This window comes from Melospiza georgiana, chromosome 3 (assembly GCF_028018845.1).
Source record: "Melospiza georgiana isolate bMelGeo1 chromosome 3, bMelGeo1.pri, whole genome shotgun sequence".
Lineage (NCBI taxonomy): Eukaryota > Metazoa > Chordata > Aves > Passeriformes > Passerellidae > Melospiza > Melospiza georgiana.
The window spans coordinates 107101767-107122574 of record NC_080432.1 but is presented as its reverse complement, the minus strand read 5'-3'; the positions used below and the strand labels follow the sequence as shown (position 1 = coordinate 107122574).

General features: G+C 42.7%; 1 protein-coding gene across 1 annotated transcript in view; it reads right to left on the bottom strand.

The window, feature by feature from the left end:
* The window catches only part of COL12A1 (collagen type XII alpha 1 chain), a 99355-nt gene extending 87676 nt beyond the window's left edge, over window positions 1-11679 (bottom strand). Inside the window, exons 1-4 of the mRNA XM_058021739.1 lie at window positions 11512-11679; window positions 8730-8837; window positions 2478-8593; window positions 344-460 (exon numbers count right to left, since the gene is read on the bottom strand). Coding sequence (XP_057877722.1) covers window positions 344-460; window positions 2478-2496 — 136 coding nt within the window. The 5' untranslated portion in view covers window positions 2497-8593; window positions 8730-8837; window positions 11512-11679. The remainder of the gene's footprint in view (window positions 1-343; window positions 461-2477; window positions 8594-8729; window positions 8838-11511) is intronic.
* Between the last annotated feature and the right edge of the window lie 9129 nt (window positions 11680-20808).

Here is a 20808-nt window from a genome sequence, read left to right as displayed (position 1 = left end):
AGTGAAATAGAATAATGGCTGTCTTACACAGCACAATACAATTCTTGAACTTTAGGATGAAAGCACAGAAGAGGAGCAGAATGATGGTTATACATCCTTTTTGCTCGCTACAAAGCAAAGGCATCCAAAACTTGCAGTCCCAAAATGGTAAACACTAAGGCAAGAATAGCTCTAACTTGGAAGAAAAACTGTTTTTTCTCTATGCCTTTTGCTGCTACCCAGGCTTGATCACTAGCTTACAAAAGACTTTAATGGCTACTCTCATACCTAATTTAGATATAGGCAAAGATTAACTCAACATTTCAAAACATGTAATCACATTTAAAAAGTTGTCAGAACTCACCATTTGTTGGAACCACAGTTATTCTGTAACCCACTATTGCATCTGGTGGCCTTTTCCATGACATTTGAACATTATGTTCATCTATAATTGTAAAATTCAAGTCTGATGGTGGATTAACTGCAAAAGATTTATACCAGGTAGATGTTTAAAATCTTGACCAAGTTTTGGCAAATGAATAAATAAAACAAGGTTGAGCAAAGCTTACTAAAATTGTCTTTGCATAAATTTGTTTCCAACAAATATAAAGATATATTGTTGGAAAAAGAGTAAAATAAAAGCTGACAAAATATGACAAAACATCAAAGAGTATATGCATTACAGAGGACAGCACAGAACATATGTTTCTTGAGTTGCCAAGACATTCAAGAATGGCCAGCAAAATCAAGCACAATAGAAAACACATTTGGATACATGTACAATGAGTTCACAGATAATCACCACATATGCAAACATTTCACATAACAATTAAAGGAAATTTTTTTTACATGCTGGGTGCAATCCGTACAAGCATGCCAAATCACAACCTGCTTACAATATCATGAGATCATTTAGGATGTGGAGAACACAGTACTCTTCTTAATTAGACATCAAAGAATTGATCAGCTTTTAAAATATAGTCTCTGCATATGATATTTCTTATCAATTTCACTGAATCTAGAAACTTGGCAGAGAAAATTAACTATTTAAAGAATACAGGAAAAGACTGGGCATTTAATGTTCAGTAAAACAATTTCTGTCAGGGTCTAGATAGGAATATACATGCAAAATGTATATCAGCAATAATGATACACTGATGTATCATTATATTCCAAAATGTGGAGAACTCCACCCCTTTGTTCCTAGAAGCCACTAAAGTGACATACTTTGCATATAGCAACAAAGGATTTAGGAACTAAGGGAGTAATAAATGGCATTAGTAGTGGTTGCGATTTGCCAAAATATTCAAGCTGATGCAAAGTTCTCAAAAATAAAATTCTACCTGTTTACACCAGATTTCTGTACAATTTCAAAGGTGTAAACTATTGTTTTCATGTTCCCTTTGCAGCAGGTGTACCCATACTAATAGTGGCATTTTAACATAAAATGCCAGTATGGTTCCAAACAACACAATGGTTAATTATGAAAAGACAACATCAAAATATATTTAAGGACATTTATTTTACAGAATTTATAGAAAATGGCAAAGAGGGCACCAGTGAACCGAACAAATGACTGCAAATAAAATTTGTAGGAGCTGATGACAGAAGTAACTGAACAGTACAGAAAGAAATAGTTTATATATGCTAATTTGCAGCATCATGCATACATAAATGAAATGTTGATTATTGGTTTTTTAGCTTCCCACAATGGACAAAGCCTCCATGTACAAGGTTCATTACACAAAGACATTTAATAAATATTTTATAATGATATTCTCTTTTTAAAATTGTCATGCTTATTCATGCAGTATTTTACTGACTCACTGTCAGTGCATGGTAGGTGTATTATATATTATTGTTTAAATAGGTATACAAAGTATGATTAGATCCAGCCATACTTTCCTTAACTACTAGTGAGAGAGTTTTGCAGGCATTTTTAAAAGATAGATCTTCTGTTTCATAGAAGATCTCCATCATGTGTCAGATTTCATATCAGATTTGAATATAATTTTAAAAGCAGATAAAGTAGTAAATGCTAGAATGTTTAATTATGAAAAGGCACTGTCCAATTACAAAAAGTAAAACTGACTTAAAAATATATGACATTTTTTTCCTTTTAATTTTCTGTAATTTCCGACCAGAGGATAATATGGCTTTATAATACTGATACAATAGATAACACTAGTACTGAAGTAAATGTTATTTTTCCTGTTGTCCATACACAGGCAGTGAGATTAGACCATTAACCTGCATGCACAGTTTATTCATCATTCAGTTTATGAGCATCACAATGCTAGAGATGGCAGGGTAGTTACTTAGTATCAAAATCATGCAACATGTGTTAATAGTAAAATACATTTAGATGATAAGAATATCATTATAAAATATTGTTTCAGTAGCAATGGCTCAGGACAAATTTAATGCAAAGGCAGAGACAACTGACCTGAGCATGCTTTTTAAAAAATTCAGTACATGGAAAAAGTAGCACCACCAACCTTGCAAGTAAATTGGCATGTTGCAGCAGAGACTTTAGGCTTTAACTGCTGAAGGACAGCAGCAGCCCAGCTTGTTGATATCCAAATGACCGGATTCCAGATAAACTGAAAAAGCTGACTGTGAGGAAAAGTCTTGAGCATTTTAAAGAATGTTTTCCCTTTTTATGAAAATTCAGATGTGGGTCTTGGCAGGTAACAAGAATAGTACATTGACACATGAGTGATGCATCCATTCATCCAGGTGATCATAAACAATGGTATTGCAGGGGAACTTGAAGGTCCCCTTGTCCATCCCACGGTCAAGACAAGATTGGCCACCCTGTGTCATTCCTGACATGTTTTCCTCAGATCATTCTTAAAGACCTCCACTATTGTCAAGACTGACAACTTCCCACAGAAATTGCTCCAAAACCTCACTGCCTTTATCATCATAGTTATTTCTGACACCTAATCCCCGCCTTCATTGCTGTACTTAAATCCATTCATTCTCATCCTATGGCTGGCTTATCAAACTCAAGCACGGAATACTTCTCCCACAGAAATCCAAAAAGGAATCTTTCTTGAGTGAAACAAAAAAAAACGCTCTTTGGATCCAATGTCATCAAAATGTCTTCCAGATGGCCTGTGAGCTTTTGATACTCAAACAGAATCTCCAAAACATCCATGGACCTTCACAGGGGTCAGATTTCACCCAAATGAAACCAGCTGTGGGGTGAAAACCAAACCATGGTCATATGACTGAGAGTAGTAAGCTGATCTGAAGTACAGAAAAATGTTTAGATGATAAAAACCGTATTGTGATAATAAAACAGGGCAACTGCTACTCCATCTCATTAAAATTCTTCTTCTAGAAGGGAATTCACCAGTGGAAAAATAATACATTTGCAATACTGAATCAAACCAGAGTCTAGGAAAGAAATGCCCCTTGTTGTAGTAGGAGTTTGCCCCTTTACAGGGACAAACCTTAAAATTTCACTCAACAAAATCTTATGTGTGAGTGCAGCTTAACTCCAGCAAGCAGTCTTGATGTCAGGCTACTTGCAGCAGTGAAGTTGCACCTATTCTTAGTGTAGTGACACTGCTGATCCTGTGTCCATCAAAATGCATGCCACACCTCCCAATGACTTGTCAAGGTACAGGATCATGATCATAATGTGTCATGGTGTTGTAGTATTGCCTTCATACTGTGATCCAACCATGAATGCACAGAAATGCATGGCTCCCCTATAGGTTTCCAGAGTAGCAAAAACATATCCTGCTGTACAACAATCATGCTTCCACAGCATTAATTTTGACCACTCTTGGAACTGTGTTATGATCACTTCCTTAACTGGATCTTCTATATTATGCACCACAAAAGAAAAACAAAAGAAAAAAAATCAGACAGAATGTACTTAAAACATTGTCAGTTTTTGTGTTATATACACATGTAATAAGGTTATAATTTCAGAAACAAAAAAAAAGAGGGCAAAGCATCTTTCTCATGCTATGCAGGTCTTGCATGTCTTATATTAGCTTGTATTACTTCACAGGAAATATAAAAAATTTACAGCTTTTTTCAGATAACACAATGTGACTGCTAGAGGATCCCAGTGAACACCTTAACAAGATAGAAATAAAATGTAACTGCAATATCAAGTAATTTATATCTAGAACCAGACTTAGAAGTGATATAAGTTGGAAGTAGCTGCCATTTACAATCCCTATGTGAAAAATATTTTGTGATTCCGTCACTAGAAAAGACACACTATAATTAGCATGTAAAGTAATGTGTCAGCCCATGTTAAAATATCATACAATCTACAGAAGCTGAAGAGTAAGCTCAGCCTTACCATCCCAGTGATAAGGCCTCCTCAGGCTGAAAGGTGCCAGAACTCTTCATTTACTATTTTTTTCAGAAGTGGCATGAATTTGGTACAACAAACTAGATCATGACTCCAGTTAAGCTCCTCTGAAGCCTGCTTTGTCAATGTGACTGGAATGACCTACAGCCTAGAAATGTAGTAAAGGGCAACTTCTAAAAAGAGCAGTTCTCAGACTTGTTAGGTATTCCTTGCCAATCACAACACAGAAATTTTGCCATCTGTGTCTTTGCATTTTTTAATTTTATATATGCTTATGAAACTTCTTCAAATTTGAAGATGCAAAGCTCATAAATGTACTTTAAAAATTTCCTTTAAAACTATATACCTATACAAATAAAGACATACATATCTCAACCTAACCTATATATATACACACATTGTATATATGAATATTTACCAAATTTTACACCTGTGTGCATAAATATGTATATGCATGTATATATACACTTACACATGCATGCATATTTTGCTTGTAATTAGCAGCAGGAAAAAGTAGAGTCACCCTCACCTATATAGAAATTTCAATTTCACATGTCAATCTACATGGCTTTCTATTTAGGAACTTGGAAATCAGCAGCTTCTTTCTCAAAAGATATTGCCATCAAAAGATAATAATATAATGGTTCTACCAATGAGTTTCAAAACTTCAGCTATCTCAGATCACCTCTGAATTATTCAGTCAATGAAAATTAATGTACTCAATGCAGATTCATTACAAGTCAAAAATTCTAATCCTTTGTAACTGCTATGCTGCAATTATTTGTCACTTACTACACTGGTGTCCTGGTAACAGATTTTTCACCAGACAAACCTTTTTATGCACAACACAAAGGTTCCACACCTAGATTAGTGATGCCCTCCTTCCCTACCTCCAGCCTAGAAAACAGACTTTTCTAGGTCTGAACCAATTCCTGAAAAACTGAAAAGTCAGCCCCTTCAGAAGCTCAGTTTGGCTACACAAAACCAATGATTTCCTCATATCTTTCCTGTGCCTTTGAAAATCTCTCTGTATTAAGAAACATGATATGCTACAGAAGCCATGAAAACATCACAGCAGTTACTGGAGGTTATAATTAATAGATTCTTCACATGCCAATGTACTTAACTATGACTAGAATAAGAGCCTTTGGCTCTTTGTGATCACAGATGAAAAAAATACTGAAACAGAAAAAAAAATCTGACATTTGGACAGACATGGAATGCACTGGAGTATTGCTGTGCTGGACTAAAAAGGCACAAAACAACTTTAAGTATAAACAACTTTATGTTTAAGTATAAAATATAGAATCACACACAGGGAGTTTAAGCTGGGAGAGAGATATCAGATGGATTGCAAAGTAAAACAAGAAGAATTTTACTGTAAAAGAAAAGCAAAAATGCTGAGCATGAAAACAGATTTGCTTCCTTGACCACCGCAAACAAACAACTTCCCCAGTGAAATGAGTGCATTTAGACTATATGTGGGCTTTCCCCCCTGTACTCCTACAGTGACTGCCCAACTAGAAACTCCTGTTCTGCTGTACCTCTGTAGAAAAGCTCTAAAGCCATTATTGCAGCTCACTGCTCATTGCCAAGAGCAGCAGAGCACAGCTCTCACAAAGGACTTCAGAGCAGCTGTGATGCTGATGAAGAACTAGTTTCATGCTGGAAAGTTCAGGAATCTATGGACAGCAGCATCAGATAAACACCAGATCTCCTCCCAGGGGAGACTGAAAAATGAAAGCTGAAGGAGGGCAGAAAATAAAACTAAGCTTTTTCTTTCCTCTGCTCTCACCCCATCTTTCCACGTCATATCAAGAATCTTCATCACATTAAATGGCTCTCTCTCTTATTCTCCTCTCACCTTTTCATCCTATCAAGTGTCTACCCACACCTTTGGGAAAGAAATTTTAAAATGCATGTCCTGTGAATGGTACGTGGAGAGTCAAAAAAAACCAAGAAAAGAGACATAGGACTGACTGGTGGGGGAGGATGGCTTTGCCACAAAGTGATCTGAAATTTGGAAAAATAAGACCAAGGGACAAATGTTCACAGGAGAAAGTCAGTTCAGCAAACAGGATCTAAGATGCAATTACACCAAAATAACGTAAATACATAAGTAAGGAAATAACTTGCTAAAGTAAATAAGATGCGATTTACAAAATTATGCAAACTTGCAGCACAAAATTAAAACAGTGCAGAAGAATGATCAGTATAGTGCAAACAAAAGTCCACTGTAAAAATCTCTACAAAAGCAATTCCCACCACAGCAAGTTCTGAGGCAGTCCTAGTTTTGAACTTTCATTTTCAGCACCACTATTTCTCACTCCATTTTCAGCACCACAATTTTTTACCCCACACTTCCCTGCTCTTACTTCAAAACTCTGGAGCTAGGAGAATTTTCTCATAGAAAGAAGATCACTGTAAATTAGGTATTTTATTTATCAAACATTTTTGAGTGCAAAGTAATGTAAGTTCTGTCCAAGAGCCCTCTACAACTCTCAAGATCAGGTTTTATCCACTCTTTTCCTTGGCAATAGTGCATCCTCCAACATCTAATCAAGGTCATCCAGCTATGTGTCAAGATTTGCTGTTATAACTCTGCTGCTCCAAATACATTTTTGTAGCTTGCTTTAACAGTGCTGAAGCTATGGCTGGTTTAGTCTACACTATAGCTAAATAAAACACCTTCGCTTACGTTCCAAAATAACATACTCCACACATGTAAATCGTAGTGCAGGACAACAGCAATATTAGTCCAGCTCTAAGTGAGATCCCTTCTAAGATGGGGAAGAAGGCACAAACACATCCACTCCCTTCCTCCATCAAAAATGTACACTTTCTCTGCTTTCTTTGGCACAGCAGTCCTGCGTTTCAAATGCAGCTCTGAAATGACTTCAAATGACCTTTGTCGGTTCCTTTGCCAACAGCAACACAGCACGAGAGGAAGGCAGTGGACTGATTCTCTCCTAGGGTGACCAGATGTTGCACTACTGGCAAAAATGCCATCTTTTTCCAGAAAGCCAGTGTACTTTACATCTGCAAGCCCCAGGCAAGCACTATTACTACTGCCTAGGGGCCAAACACTGCAGAGGCATCTCTGACACCCCATGCTTTTAGAAGAGATCAGCCAAGGTGACCAGGTCCAGACAAGGGAGCTTGTGGCAGGCCATGATCAGGGAATTTGTTTCAGTTCGAGGCAGAAAGAGAAGGAATGCAAAAAAAAAAAAAAAAAAGAATTATCAGTTGCTGGCTTCTGGTTTTTTCCAGTAAATCCAGGAGAGTTCACACCTATGATGGAATCAGGTCCCAGAGATCAGATCAAGTCAAGTCATTTCAGTGCAGGACATTCAGCCTTTATATTTCCCCTGGAAGCCACAGCTGGCAGAAATGCCATGACTATGACCAAAAAGCCAAGCAGCTCACACTGAGGGCACAGGACACTGTTGCTGTTAGTCCACTGGGGAGCCAAGGCCAGCCCAGGCCATGTTGAGCCACGCTGTGCCAAGTGTGGCAGTGAAGATGGGTCTCCCCAGGTCTTCAGCTGGAGGCAGGATGCTGCCAGGGCTCCCAGGGGCCTCAGCCTCCAGTGAGGCTGCGCTGAGGGCTGAGGAGGAGAAGGAAAAGGAAAGCCTTTTTGGAGGTGACGGTACCACCTGCATGCCGGAGCCTTGGAACCCCGGCTGCCACAGCAAGGCCTGGCCCAGCCTTCCCTTCAGCGGTGCCCATGACGCATGTCACAGTGCTGGCAGCACCTCCCAGGCGTGTTCCCCGGGTCAGATCCAGCACAGAAGCTGAGGTGTCCCTGAGGGAGGGTCCGGCCTCCCCGAGGCTCAGCCGGGGGTCGCCCCGCCGAGCAGGGGAGGCCGATGCACCGGCAGGGAGGCCGGTGGGGCGGGGGCGAGGCGGCCGGCCGGACACAACACACAGGCGCAGAGAGCCAGACTCTGTTGGAGCATTTTATTTCAAAGTTGCAGGTTGTTGAGTAGTAGGTTTTCTGTTTCCTCGCTCAACATTACTAAAAGAAGCCAGAGACCAGCCCTTCTTGGTCCATCCTGGGGGCAGAGCCGTGTCCCCGGCCACGCCGGGCTGCCCGCCAGCGGCAAAGGGCTCCTCGGGCCCTGTGCCCGGGTGGCCACAGCGGCTGGCCCAGGTCCTGCCTGTGGGGTGGTGCGGACAGCACACCAGAGGGACAGAGAGAGGGAGCTACGCTCCACTAGCCGGGAGAAACAGAACACAGAAGGAGCTGGGCAAGGAAGGAGAGGCATTTCTCTGAAGGAGAGAAAGAAAGAAGGTGAAATATTCACACTCAAAAACAGAGAGGGAGAGAGCCAGTAGCTCAAGGCTGATTGTGAGGTTTGCTGGTCAGTGGGGCACCAGGGCAAGAGGGCAGGGAGGAGAAGGTTACCTTCAGCCTCGATGGAGGAGAGGAGGGTGGCTGCACACAGAGCAGCGACTGCCGAGCACAGCGCTGTCTTCATTTCTGCCCTTTCAGATCACAACAACATGAATGAATCTGCAATGATGGGGAAGGGAGGAAGGGGGAGAAACGAGAAGGAAATGATACATGTGGATTAAAGGATTGCGTGGGTGTATTCATGAAACATAAAAAAGACAAACCGTGGATTTCACTTTGTTCCCTTATCCCCAGCCCCCACCCACGGGACCAGGTTGAAACCTCCAGACTTGAAAGCTGTCCAAGACGACGAAAGATCTGTGTGACTAACTGGGGAGTCTCGTCTCGCTATAATGTGCCTTTTGTTGCTGAACCCTTTCCAATCACAGTAAGCACACAAAGCTTTAACCCAGTTAGGGTTAATTTGATCAGGGAAGCGCAGTGAAGATCTGTGCCTCCACACAGGCAGCAGCCAGAAGGGAGCTCCATGACTTCATCGCTGAATGTGATGATAGCTAATTCAGAGGTCATTCCTGCTTTGGATCAACTAAATGTCTCTTTCAGCTGGGGATTTTAATCGGCTCCTTTTTCATAACTGTTGAACCACTTAGTTAGCTTTGTTTTACTGGTCTCAAGGCAGTTTGGAAACTGTAATAAAACTTTTTTGAGGGGTTCTGCCTACAATTGCGCTATTCTTCATTTCTTGAAAGTCTGAAATAGGTTATACAGAAGTGTGTGTAACACACATCTGAAATTTGACACGTCTGTCTAGCCATGATGTTTCAACATCTGATAATTCATTTACATGTCCTGAGAGAAAATATATTTAAAATACACTATATAAAGCTGACAGGCATAAGAGTCTCACACCAACTGCCAGTTGTCTAGCACAAGAAGTGGGATTAGGCCAAGTTAGTGGCTCCTAATTGCAAACAGCCATACCTTCATAACTATATGCTCTAATTAATGTAAAATTACTGCCAATTACTCTAGCAAAACTTTCCAAATTATTTCCTTGTCTAAGTAAAGTCTAATATGAACCTATGCATGTAGGTGTTTCTATAGTTTCAGATTTTCTATCTCAAGAAGTAGGAGAGTGGCAATTTGTATGAATAAAGTCATACATGCATCATATATCATAATTAGGCTGGGGGAAAGAGAATTCCAAAAGCAATTAGGCAACAAATTTAATCAGGAATGTTCCAAGAGCAAAACAAAAGAAGAAAACATAAATCATTAGTCTGCAGAAACAACTGAAAGGGAAAACAATATTCTTCTACCATCTAAAGAACTACTCAGCAAGGCACATTTGGTGGGAAGACGCTATGGAGATCCAGGAACTTCCCAGTTACTGATCTGAGCTTAATAGGCTTCATTTGAGCAGCTGTATATACTTGCCTTAGCCAAACGCCTTGACTGCACACGAAAATACCAAAATCTCAACAAAAATCTAAGTAAAGGTTTCAGTCTAATGGCAGTTCCAGTGGCTAAACAGAAGAGCAAGAGCAATATTGACCATAATGACACTAACACAGGAAAGGCCAAGGTTAGTATTAAAATGCTCTGAAAGCTCCAAAATCGTATCACTGCTCTGCGTGGGAAACGGCTGCCCCCGGGCAGATCTACAACATCCTGCAGTGAGTTGAAAGATCGCCTAAATTCAATGCTAAAGGACATTTTGTCCTGATAAGCTCGTGCGAGCTTTGACTGCCATCTTTTGATCGTTCTGAAAAGCAACAGAAATTAATCATCTCACAAAGGCATCTAGGAATTCTCCACTGCTGCAGGTCTTCCATTCCTGATACACGTTTTTATTTCATGAAATACACCACCTCAGCCAAAGCATTAATTTGCTAACCTAAAAACACTGTTTCCTTCTCACAAATTTAAGCGTGTGAAAGAAACCCTGAAGGTGACAGTGGACACCTCCTGGCTCAGCAGGGACACAGCAGACTTTGTGTCAGAACTAAAGGTTTTCTCATTGATCTTTAGAGACCACTTAGAAAAAGTCAAACCCGGGCTTTCACATTGCCAATCCTATCTCAGGCTAATTCAACTTACAAAAGCTTAGCCCAAGCATTTCTAAACCACACAATGCATGACATTTAACACTTTCAAGAAGAAAAAAACTAACGTAAACAGAAAAAGAAAAAAAAAAGCGCAGGAAAAGCCTATCAAAGATATAAAAAACTGGAAGCAGGACACAGCATCACCGGCAGCTGCACACACAAGGGAGGGAAGCAAGAGCTCCTGCCAAAGCCGCAGCGGTAGCATGCCTGCAGGCGCCCTGGGCGCTGACAGCAGGCTCCGCCTGGAGCCTCCGGCCACCCTGAGCCTCGGTCTCCGGGACACCACCGCCCCTGCCCGCCTTTCTGCCCAGGCACCCGTCCGCGGGCAGCGCTGGGGGCCGCATCCCGCCGGGCTTCCCCGTGCCTTTCCCGGGCGGGCAGCCAGCAGCCCCGGGGCGCCCTGCCCTGAGCCTCTCGGCCCGCCCGGCCGCAGCTGCCGCCGGCTCCGGCATGCCCAACGCGCACACGCTCCGTCCGCATCCCGCGGCAGCTCCAGGGGCTGCGTGCGCGCTGCGTGCGGACAGAGCGGGACGCGGGGCTCGGCGCACAGGGACCCCGCTCCTGCGCGGGCACACACACAGACCTTCGGGGTGGCCGCAGGGCGCCGGGGTCCGTGACGGGACAGCTCCTCCGGCGATGGCTCCGGTGGTGCCCGCAGCGGCGGGAGCCGCAGCCGTCGGACCTGGATAAAGGGAGGAGGATAAAGGATGAAGCTCCGGGGGCACCTTGTGGAGGGAGCAGCAAGTAGCAGCAGCGGCGAATGAGGAGCGGCAGCAGCGGCAACAGTGAGCGCAGAGGAGGCGTCTCGATTACTGTAGCTCCCGATGTGAGGGGTCTGTCTGGGAAGACTTGCCTTCTCCAAGTGGGAAGAGCCTCTTCTCAATCTGCTACTTAATAGAGGGCTGTTCCCAACTCTCAATTTACCCTCGTAAGCGGTTACGAAACTTCAGGGAAGGTGGACTGCTGCCACCGGGTGATATATGCGCTGCTGTGCTCCAGCAAGGAAGGGGATCCACTTCTGGAAACTGGCGCATACCTCCGCGCATTCCTGCGGCATGAGACGGGAGCCGCGGCGGCAGCGCGCCCGGAGGCAGGGGCCCGGCCCGCCGCCCCCTCCCTCTCTCCCCTAGGCTTCCCAAGCGGGGAGGACGCGGGAGGGCAGTGGAAAAATTGAGTCTCCGGGCAGGCTTCGACGGACGGCGGCGCGGAGGGTGTCCCCGGGCGGGGGGTTCCACGCAGCCCCCGCCGCCCCCGCGGAGGACCCGAGGCTGGGCTGATCCCTGGCACAATCTTCTTGCAAGGGAGTGCGGGCACTCCCAGGAGCCTTGAGGGCAAAGGTGATAATAATCATGGTGTCACGGTTCAGGTGTGTCTAGCCTCAACCATATGCAGCCATACATACATTAACCCTGCATTAAATGCACACTCCCCCCGACAGCCCTCGTCTGCGGCGGGGCGGGTGCGGTTCCCCGGGCTGAGGGACGGGGCGCACGCCCGCACCGACCGTCCCTCGGACCCCGTAGCCCACGTCTGAAATTCCGTGCCTTCAGGAACTTCACCTTCCAAAATCGGATAATCCTCTGGGGAACAGGCTCCGAGAGGGTCTCCCATCACTCGCTCTCGAGAACCTCCCCGGGCCCCCCGACGTGTTCCAGCCTCTGCAGCACGCCGTGCCAGAGAGTGACACGGCAAAACAGCCGGGCCCTTCTCTGCCCGAGGGCCCAGACAGAGCATCCCGGGGGTCTCCGCGCCAGCAGCGGGGCTGCTCCCACACCCGTGGGGAACGGCATCCCCGGTAACGCTCGCGGTCCTCCGGGACCCTTTCGGGCCAAAATACGGGATGTCACCGTCCCCTCGGAGCGGGTGCGCAAACTCGGGCGCGGAACAGCGATGAGCGAGGAGCAGGGGCGATCAGGGAGGGGGGAAAGCTGGGGTTTCTCCCGGCCGCAGCCCCGCTCGTCCCGCAGCCCCAGCGCCGCGGCCCCGCCGCACCGCCGCCATCCGTGGTGCCGGAGCGCCCCCCGGTGGCGGCGCCGGGCAGCAGCGGCGACCGACGGACCGACCGTCCGTCTGTCCGCCTGCCGAGGCTGCCGCTGGGCCCCGGGGCCGCCGCTGTGGGGACCCGATGGAAAACAGGGCCGGGAAGGGCGGAGAGAGGGAGAGTTGGGGCCATGCCTCAGCGCAGAGCTTGGGAGCCCCGCTCGGAGCGGCCGGGGGCGTTCCGGGGCCGCGCTGGGTCCCTTTCGGCTCCGACCACGACGTGACTGCGGAGTCATCGCGGGGCTCCCGCCGGCGTGGAAGGGACCCATAGCGGAGGTTTATATTTTATCAGAGGTCCGCTCCTGGGCACTTTTCCGCACGACTGGGACATCAAGGACCTGTCGGCAGGAGGACCTGTGTCTCCTGAACTTCATTTCTGCAACAGACCTGTCATCTACACCAGAAGCGAAATGCTGAAAAGAAAGCGATAACCAGAAGACATGCGCTGACATTTCCAGACACTTTGGAAGCGAGTCAGCTGTCTTTGGGACACGGCACAGTTTCAGCTGTCTGGTATTGATAGAATGCACTTTCCAAAAGCAACATCTCCTGCGCTGATAAAACTCTTGACCTATTAAACCCCCTTGCCCAGCTGTTGAGTTGGATTTTCTCGTTTGGCATCATTTTGGCATGGGGAACTGGATTTCTTCCTATCCAGGTCTGATATGGAAAAGCAATATTTCTACGTAATAATACATTTTAAAATTTTTAGTTCCCTGAATGAACACACCAAGAACATGAGTACAAATGGGGTGTGGAAATTAGTTTCTTAAGAATGGACATCAGGGATTACAAAGAAATATCCTTCCACAGGAAGTGAATTAATGCAAATGAGGTATTTTTATCATTTGTGCACTACAACGATATTTTTTTACAATATACGGTGGATTTTTTCATCATAGGATAACCAAGATATTATGTTAATAGTGAAGAGCAATTAATGCAAAAAATGAAGCTGGAAGAAAATATGCATTGTTCTATGTAAAAGTTAAATCACCCAGAAATATTGTTTAAATAATTTGGTGTATTGCTACAATTGGATTTACACTGGTGGAGGCTTTGAAAGCAAGGGGTCTCTCAGGTCTGCAAGGATCTCATACACTCCCCCTCACAGACCTAGATGCTGCTGAGGGGAGTATCTCCCCTTCCTCTCAGCTGACCAGAGTTGCTTAATTTCTTCATAGAAAATAAGATTCAGAGCTGTCAAGAGCAAACAATTAATTGACTCCAAGAGCAGCAGGATTTTGTTCTTCTCCTTAACTCCTTATTCTAACTCCTCTAACCATGATTCTCCTAAGATCATTTATGTGCAAAATACACCATCAAATTGCATTTAGAGTGTGTCCTTCCATATATCACAGTAATTAAATGGGTTGTTTTCAATCAGCACTGTTGCTATGTACATTCATAGTCTGAGTACATAGTATGTGATGCAGAAGGCATTTCTGAAATGCATAAACATTTACTAACATTCTCCTGTCTGCTTGTTTCTTAGACAAGTGTTAAACACATTAAGACCATTGCACTCCAACTCCACAATTTTCTTTGCTATCTAATCTGAACACACTGAAACAGTGGCAGATTTAAACACAAAAATCAACATTTAAATTCATATTTATACTTTTAATAAAATTTTCCATTTTTGGTGTGGGTGTGTAATAGTAATGTTGCAGGTAACCAGGAATTTCTTAGAAATTTTGAAATGGTTTTGGATCTAGAGTAATTCAGGAAACTTTGTCTTTCTGACACCTCTTTTTTTTTTTTTTTTTTTTTTTTTTTTTTTTTTTTTTTCTCTCAAACTGCATTGCCAGGGCAAAATAAAACAGTATATTCTGCATTTCAGCACTGTAAGCCTTAAATATCATTTCCATGTGGCTATCACACTAGATTTGGCCTCTGTATTGTCTTGACAGTTAGTTGCATCTGCTTTACATATGAATATGGTAAATGTGTTCTTCATATGTATATATGCATTTGAGTGTATGTCTTGCACAGAGGAAGAATAAAAAAAAAGTGTCAGCTCTTTGAACATCATACAATATATATAGATTAAGCATTAAGTATAGTTGTACAAGCAAAATTGTGCTGCTGCCAGTGACTTGCAGCTAGTACAGTGCATCTGCCCAGGAAGAACTTTGCTGGTCAGGCTGTCACTGCATCTATCACTACAGTGCATCTAAATTAAACACTGTCTTAGTACAGCCATTTAAGAGGCCCATTTATTCCTGACTGCACAATGGACAGCCTTTCCAGTATATTTTCTGTTCTCTATTAAATCTGTCATAAGACTAATATTGCACAGGATTATATTTGCACTCATAAAATGCAGAAGGGCAAAACATATTTAATAGTTTCCACAAGGCTCTTCCTTATATGAGAGATTTCCAGTCAATGGCAGGAGAAAAACTCAGTCTGGTGTTTGTTTATTTGGAGAAGTTCATTTCAGAGCTGGAATTCAGAGAGCAGAACTAGTCTGACCTCTCATAATGAGGGCTGGCTTCTTACATTAGCAGCGTTCAGAGAGGATTTGTTCTATCTGAAATCTGCTCATTCAGTGGAACAACTACAGAAGCAGCATCCCTGGAAAGTGTGACAGCCATGAAATAATTATCTGCCTTACCAGGTATGTTTTCCTTAGCATATATTTATTTCTCTAATTTGTGTAACTGCTTTTTCCCATCATGTAATGTTGTGAAAGTTAATTATTGTGGCTCCAGATAAGTAGAACTGGAAAAGCAAATAAATCTTTCAAAAGCAGAGTTATAAATAGAAAGAAGCTGGTATTTTGTGGAGTTTGTGAGTCTGAGAAAGTCCAGTTAATTTGTAGGCAGTTATTTTTTTAAAAAAATAGATCTTTAATACTAAAATTGGAAAAAATAGATGCAACAATCTTATAGTCCCTTATATATTCATAAACACACTTTATATTGTAACATTTCTAAATAAAGTTGCTTTCTTTCAAAGAAGCTGGTTCATTATTTCATGACAGAGTCCTAATCTATTCAGGAAGCATTCCTCTATGAAACCAGTACAAATCTTGCTTGATTAAAGAGGACAAGAAAATAAATTGAGGACGGCGACTCTATATATTTTTCAGGTATCACTGTATGTTTTAATGTAGTTGTTCCTGTCACAGCTATGGACTGGCCACAAAGACTTGTGAATGTAGATCTAAGCATTCATCTTCATGTAGCTGAGGGTTTCTTGGTGAAACAATGATGATTGATGATCACTGAGAAAACCCATAATTTTGAAAAATTGAAATATTTTTAGAAATCACTAGCCACTAGCTGCTACTTGCAGAACATTGTAGTACAGTGCTCACTGAGTACCTAATTGAATCCAACATCTGCTGAAGGGTTAATAGCCGTGGGTTTCCCTATATTTGGTAGGATTTCAACTATTGCAAAGTAATTTCTTCCTATGAAGAAGCTCTTGATATTAATCGGCAACAAATGCTGAAATGGCACAGTGCCAAGCTCTGAATCTACTGGGACACCAGGGTCTGTGGCAGGTAGTCTTACAGAGAAGATAAGCTTGTGTCTGAATGTAAAGTATTTAAAGCTGCTGAAAGTTCAGGCTGCATTAGCTAATGAGTGACCTGATCCTTTTGTTGCAGACAGTGGGATAATTAATGATGGGAGGGAATTTTAAGACTCAATACCTTGTCATCAGGCTGACTGCTGATGCTGGCCTTCTCTCCCCCACAGACACAAATGGCAATGAGGATGTGGTGATTCCTCTGACTGAAGAGCAGGTGGGAGGAAAGCTGTCAAGGGGGAATAATCAGCTGCTGCTGCACTCTATTCCAATACGTATCTTTCCAAAAAGGTTTAGAGGATGTAAAGGTCAACCCCAAATCCTCAGTTCAGCAGGACTAACATTCAAAACTTTAAGCATTCTGACAAGTGAATCTGATGTGAATGCACAGAACCATAGTAAATGAGGCTGGAAAAGATCCCTAGAAGCCATTTAGTTCATGATCTGTTATTTCAAGTACCCCAGGACTTCAAAGAGAAATTCTCCATACCGTACTTAGTACTAACAGCATACTTTGGGGAGCTGTTTTGTACCAGCTGACAATAGATAATAACTTGTTTTAGGTGAGTTGCAAGTTGTCCAGAATTATGACTATGAGCACAGCCATCAGAAATAAAAATACAACTACACCAGAGAAGCCAGTATCTTTGGATCAGAGAATCATAAAATGGTATGGGTTGGAAAGGACCATAAGTACCATCAAGTTCCAATCCACAAAAATAGCCTTGGTTTATTGTGAAAAATTGCTTGCTTGCAATTGCTTGCTGGCATGTCTGCAAACTCTCAGAGAGCAAGGAAGCCAGACTGGGAAAATCCTTCTTGTATGTGACTGTCAGAGGTACAGATCCCACCAGTCTTGCTAAAACCCCTTTTACTGTTACAGTATGTCTGCATATGATAGTCACATAATTTTTTTGACCATTTCTAAACTTTGTGGGAGGTGGACTCCATGGTCACCACCATCTCTGCTCCCCACTCCCCCCAGCTTCTCAGTCTGAGTGCCTTCATATTCAAACTGGCAGACTGTGGCATCAATCGCAGTTTTTTCCCCTGCAAAAGAAAGAGCACCAGAAGCAAAACTTGGGCTAGGACACATCTAGGGAATGCACCAGGCCCAAGGAGCTGGATAGCCTAAATTATCCATACTTTCCTGAGAGATACCATCTGGGGATCTCATCTGAATGTCACCTATCACAGATATTGATGGACACTTGGACACTTTGAGAGTTTGTGGAAAAAAGAGTCAGGCAAGAGTTTAGCTCAAAGGCATTGAAAACACAGCCTAGGTATCACCTGTCACAACATTTATGAACTCCACATGAGCCAGCTTTGAAAAAGAAACCTGTTTCTTTTGCAAAATTCTTAATTGGCAAGTGACTAAGGAGGAAAATACATGGACCAAAACAATGCAGAACTAAATCAGTATTTCTTAATGCAGCCTTGGGGCTGCTGCTTCCCAATATGTTGAATATGGACAGTTCCAAATACCAGAACACAAGATTTATTTGGATTATAAATAGATGTTGCCATGTGCTTCAGTATCAGAAGCACTCTATTGTGTAAACAGAAAACTATTGGCTTTTGTTTCTACTTTTAAAGGTTACTTGAAACTTCCATGTACTCTTTGCTGACAGCCTTTTTCACCTGTTGGAGTTGAGTCTCTCACTTGGGTATCAACACCTCTACAGCCTGCTGAGAGGCTTCACTTGAAGCTGTTAAAATGTCTTCTCTCATATGCCCTTTCCTCTGATCTCTTGGACGCTCTCCAGCTGGCCTCGCTACTCTGTTAGCTTTTAGTCAGCCCAGTTTAGTGCACATGTCTTGGGTTTGGCATTGTTTTGATTTCTGCATGTATTTTTTATCCAGAGAAATGTGTTTGCTACTAGGTCCAATATCTCTTATTTGTTTAACAAAACTAATAAATAAATAAATAAATAAATAAATAAATAAATAAATAAATAAATAAATTTTATCTGCTTAGGATTTTTAAACAAATAGGCTTTTGGCAAATCTGACTTGTTGCTCCTTTACCCTCTGCCCAGTGCCCTTTAAAATGTATTTAGGAGATTTCCTGTTTAAGGCACATCATAATATGGGGCTTTACCACATCATTATCTTCTAAGAACAGCTGCTGCAAGATGATATCCCTTTATGCCAGGAGTAGCTGTTGGGACTTTATTTTCTAATAAAAACTCTGTAGTCTACTTCTCTAACTTCCACAGTGGCTGAGGAGGCAGGCAGAGGACGTGTACTCCTTGACATTGGCCCCACCATCACAGCTTTGCCCTTTAGGAACATTGGCTGTGCCCACTGCCCTGTCATGCATGGCCACCTCAGGGGGCATTTGGCTCTGGCTTAGGGTACATTATGTGCCTGCACATGAGCCCAGCATCCAAACTTCTGCAGTGGCTGATGAAGCCCTGAACTCAGCAGTGCCTGAGCAGTTTGGCCAGCCACCGTCCATAGGGCTTGGATCAGCTGCTGTCACAGTGGGCTCTGGAGCCGTCTGAGGGTTCTGCAGCATCAGAAATCTCTTGTGGAGCTGCCAGCTACAGACAAGGACCCACATATGCTGACACATCTCAGACTGTTCTGGACCACCAGGAGGCAGAGACAGGCTCCCAGTGATGTTTTGAGTATTAGAGGCCTCCTGATAGAGGCCCCCATTTGCTGTAATGCAAGAGTATGAGTCTCCTGCAGATCCTCTGTTGTATTTGCCAGCCCCAAGCATATAGCCCACACTTGCCTCAGGTATAACTTGAAATGGTGTTGGGCACTCCATTTGAGGCATTGAATCAAAAACTTTTTCCATGTCTGGTACTTTAGCCAGTGAAGTCTTCTGCCGATACAAAGCTTTGTAGTCTACTCACGTAAATATCTATTTACCAGGAACCAGAATAAGATCAGTAAATGGGCCTGGAACTGATCAAAATATGTGATTTTCAGGTCCTATTCATCCGTTTTTCTGCTTTTGGATCTCAGGCCAGAGAGGTACTGATTGAGACAGCCCAACTCTGTAAATGCCTAACTCTGTAAAATGCCATAGTGTTGAGGTCTATCCTGCACCACAACTGTTTTGTGACTTTCTTCCAGAAACTGCATTTACACCCCATAGTTAATTAGGATGGGAAACCAAAAGTTGTAGTTCTCCTCTTCTTTCCCCAGAAATCTGCTCATACATGTGAGCACTATTTCCAGAAATAATAACATCTTTCCTTGTTGTTATAAGACATTTTTCTATTTCATTATTTTAATAGAAGAAAATTTCTTGGTATTGCTTTTCTGAAAAATCAGGCTATTTATGTAAATGTCAGAGTATGGCTTTAGCAGTCTAAGTTTAACTTCTTTCTGAAAATCTCAGCCAAAGGGAGGTGGGCTAACACCCCATGCACTGCACTCCAGCTCTGTGGCACAGTGATCCCAGTGCAATGCTCCACACGGAGCACTTATTAGCACACCACACTATATTTAGCAAAATGTGCCCACTGCTCCTAAGAGATGACTGAATAAACCTTGATAACACAGTTGGCCTGACTCCTGTGGGACTTGTAACTGCCCACTGAGCAATAGAGATCATTATAATGTTTTAATTATATAATTCCCTTTTGCATAGTGCTATGATAGATAAGATTGAGTGTGTGTCAGCCTTTCCATTATAAACTTCGGACCCAGAGCATTAGTCATCCAGAGTAACTGCTGATGTTGAGATGAAACAATGTAGAACCATTTTTATATTACATAAACATATATTACTCAATTATTATTAAGAAGGCGTTAGTTACTTAAAGGTCCTAACAGAATCACAAGCTTCTCCTTGGAACCCTGTAGGAACAGAAGCTGCTCACAGTTTTTCAGAGCAAACTGTCTCAATACCTGCAATAAAGAGTAACAGCACTGAATCTCCCTCTCTCTCTCTTTTATTCCCAAAAGCATTTCCAAATATCTACTAATCATGTTGCAGTTGCATTGATGAGGATGGTACCATAAGATTTACAGAGAAACTCTTACAAGAATCTTAATCTACAAAAACGATCATTTTGGACAGATCATGTACTTTGAGTCCTGCACAGCCCAGATTTCTTGGCTAAAAGGGAAATCTTCCATAGAAAAATAAGACAGCTATCTAAAAGTATTTAGTTTTTTTCTTCTGTTTCAGATATTGTTGAAACTGGACTATGTCTCTTTGCGCTTGAGAAGTCTTCTACAAGATGTTTAACTCAATTACTACATTTTATCTCCATTGAACATCCTATTGTTCCTTTCAAGGAAGACATTCTTCTGCTGCTCTTGGTGAAATCACAAGGAACTGTATCTCTAGGTGAACTTTACAGGCAGCCTCAAGAGAGCTATTCCACAACATATCTCCAAGGTGAAGGATAAAATTTTATTAGATTGACATATCACAAGACACTCTACTTCTCTCTTATTTTACAACTCTGTTC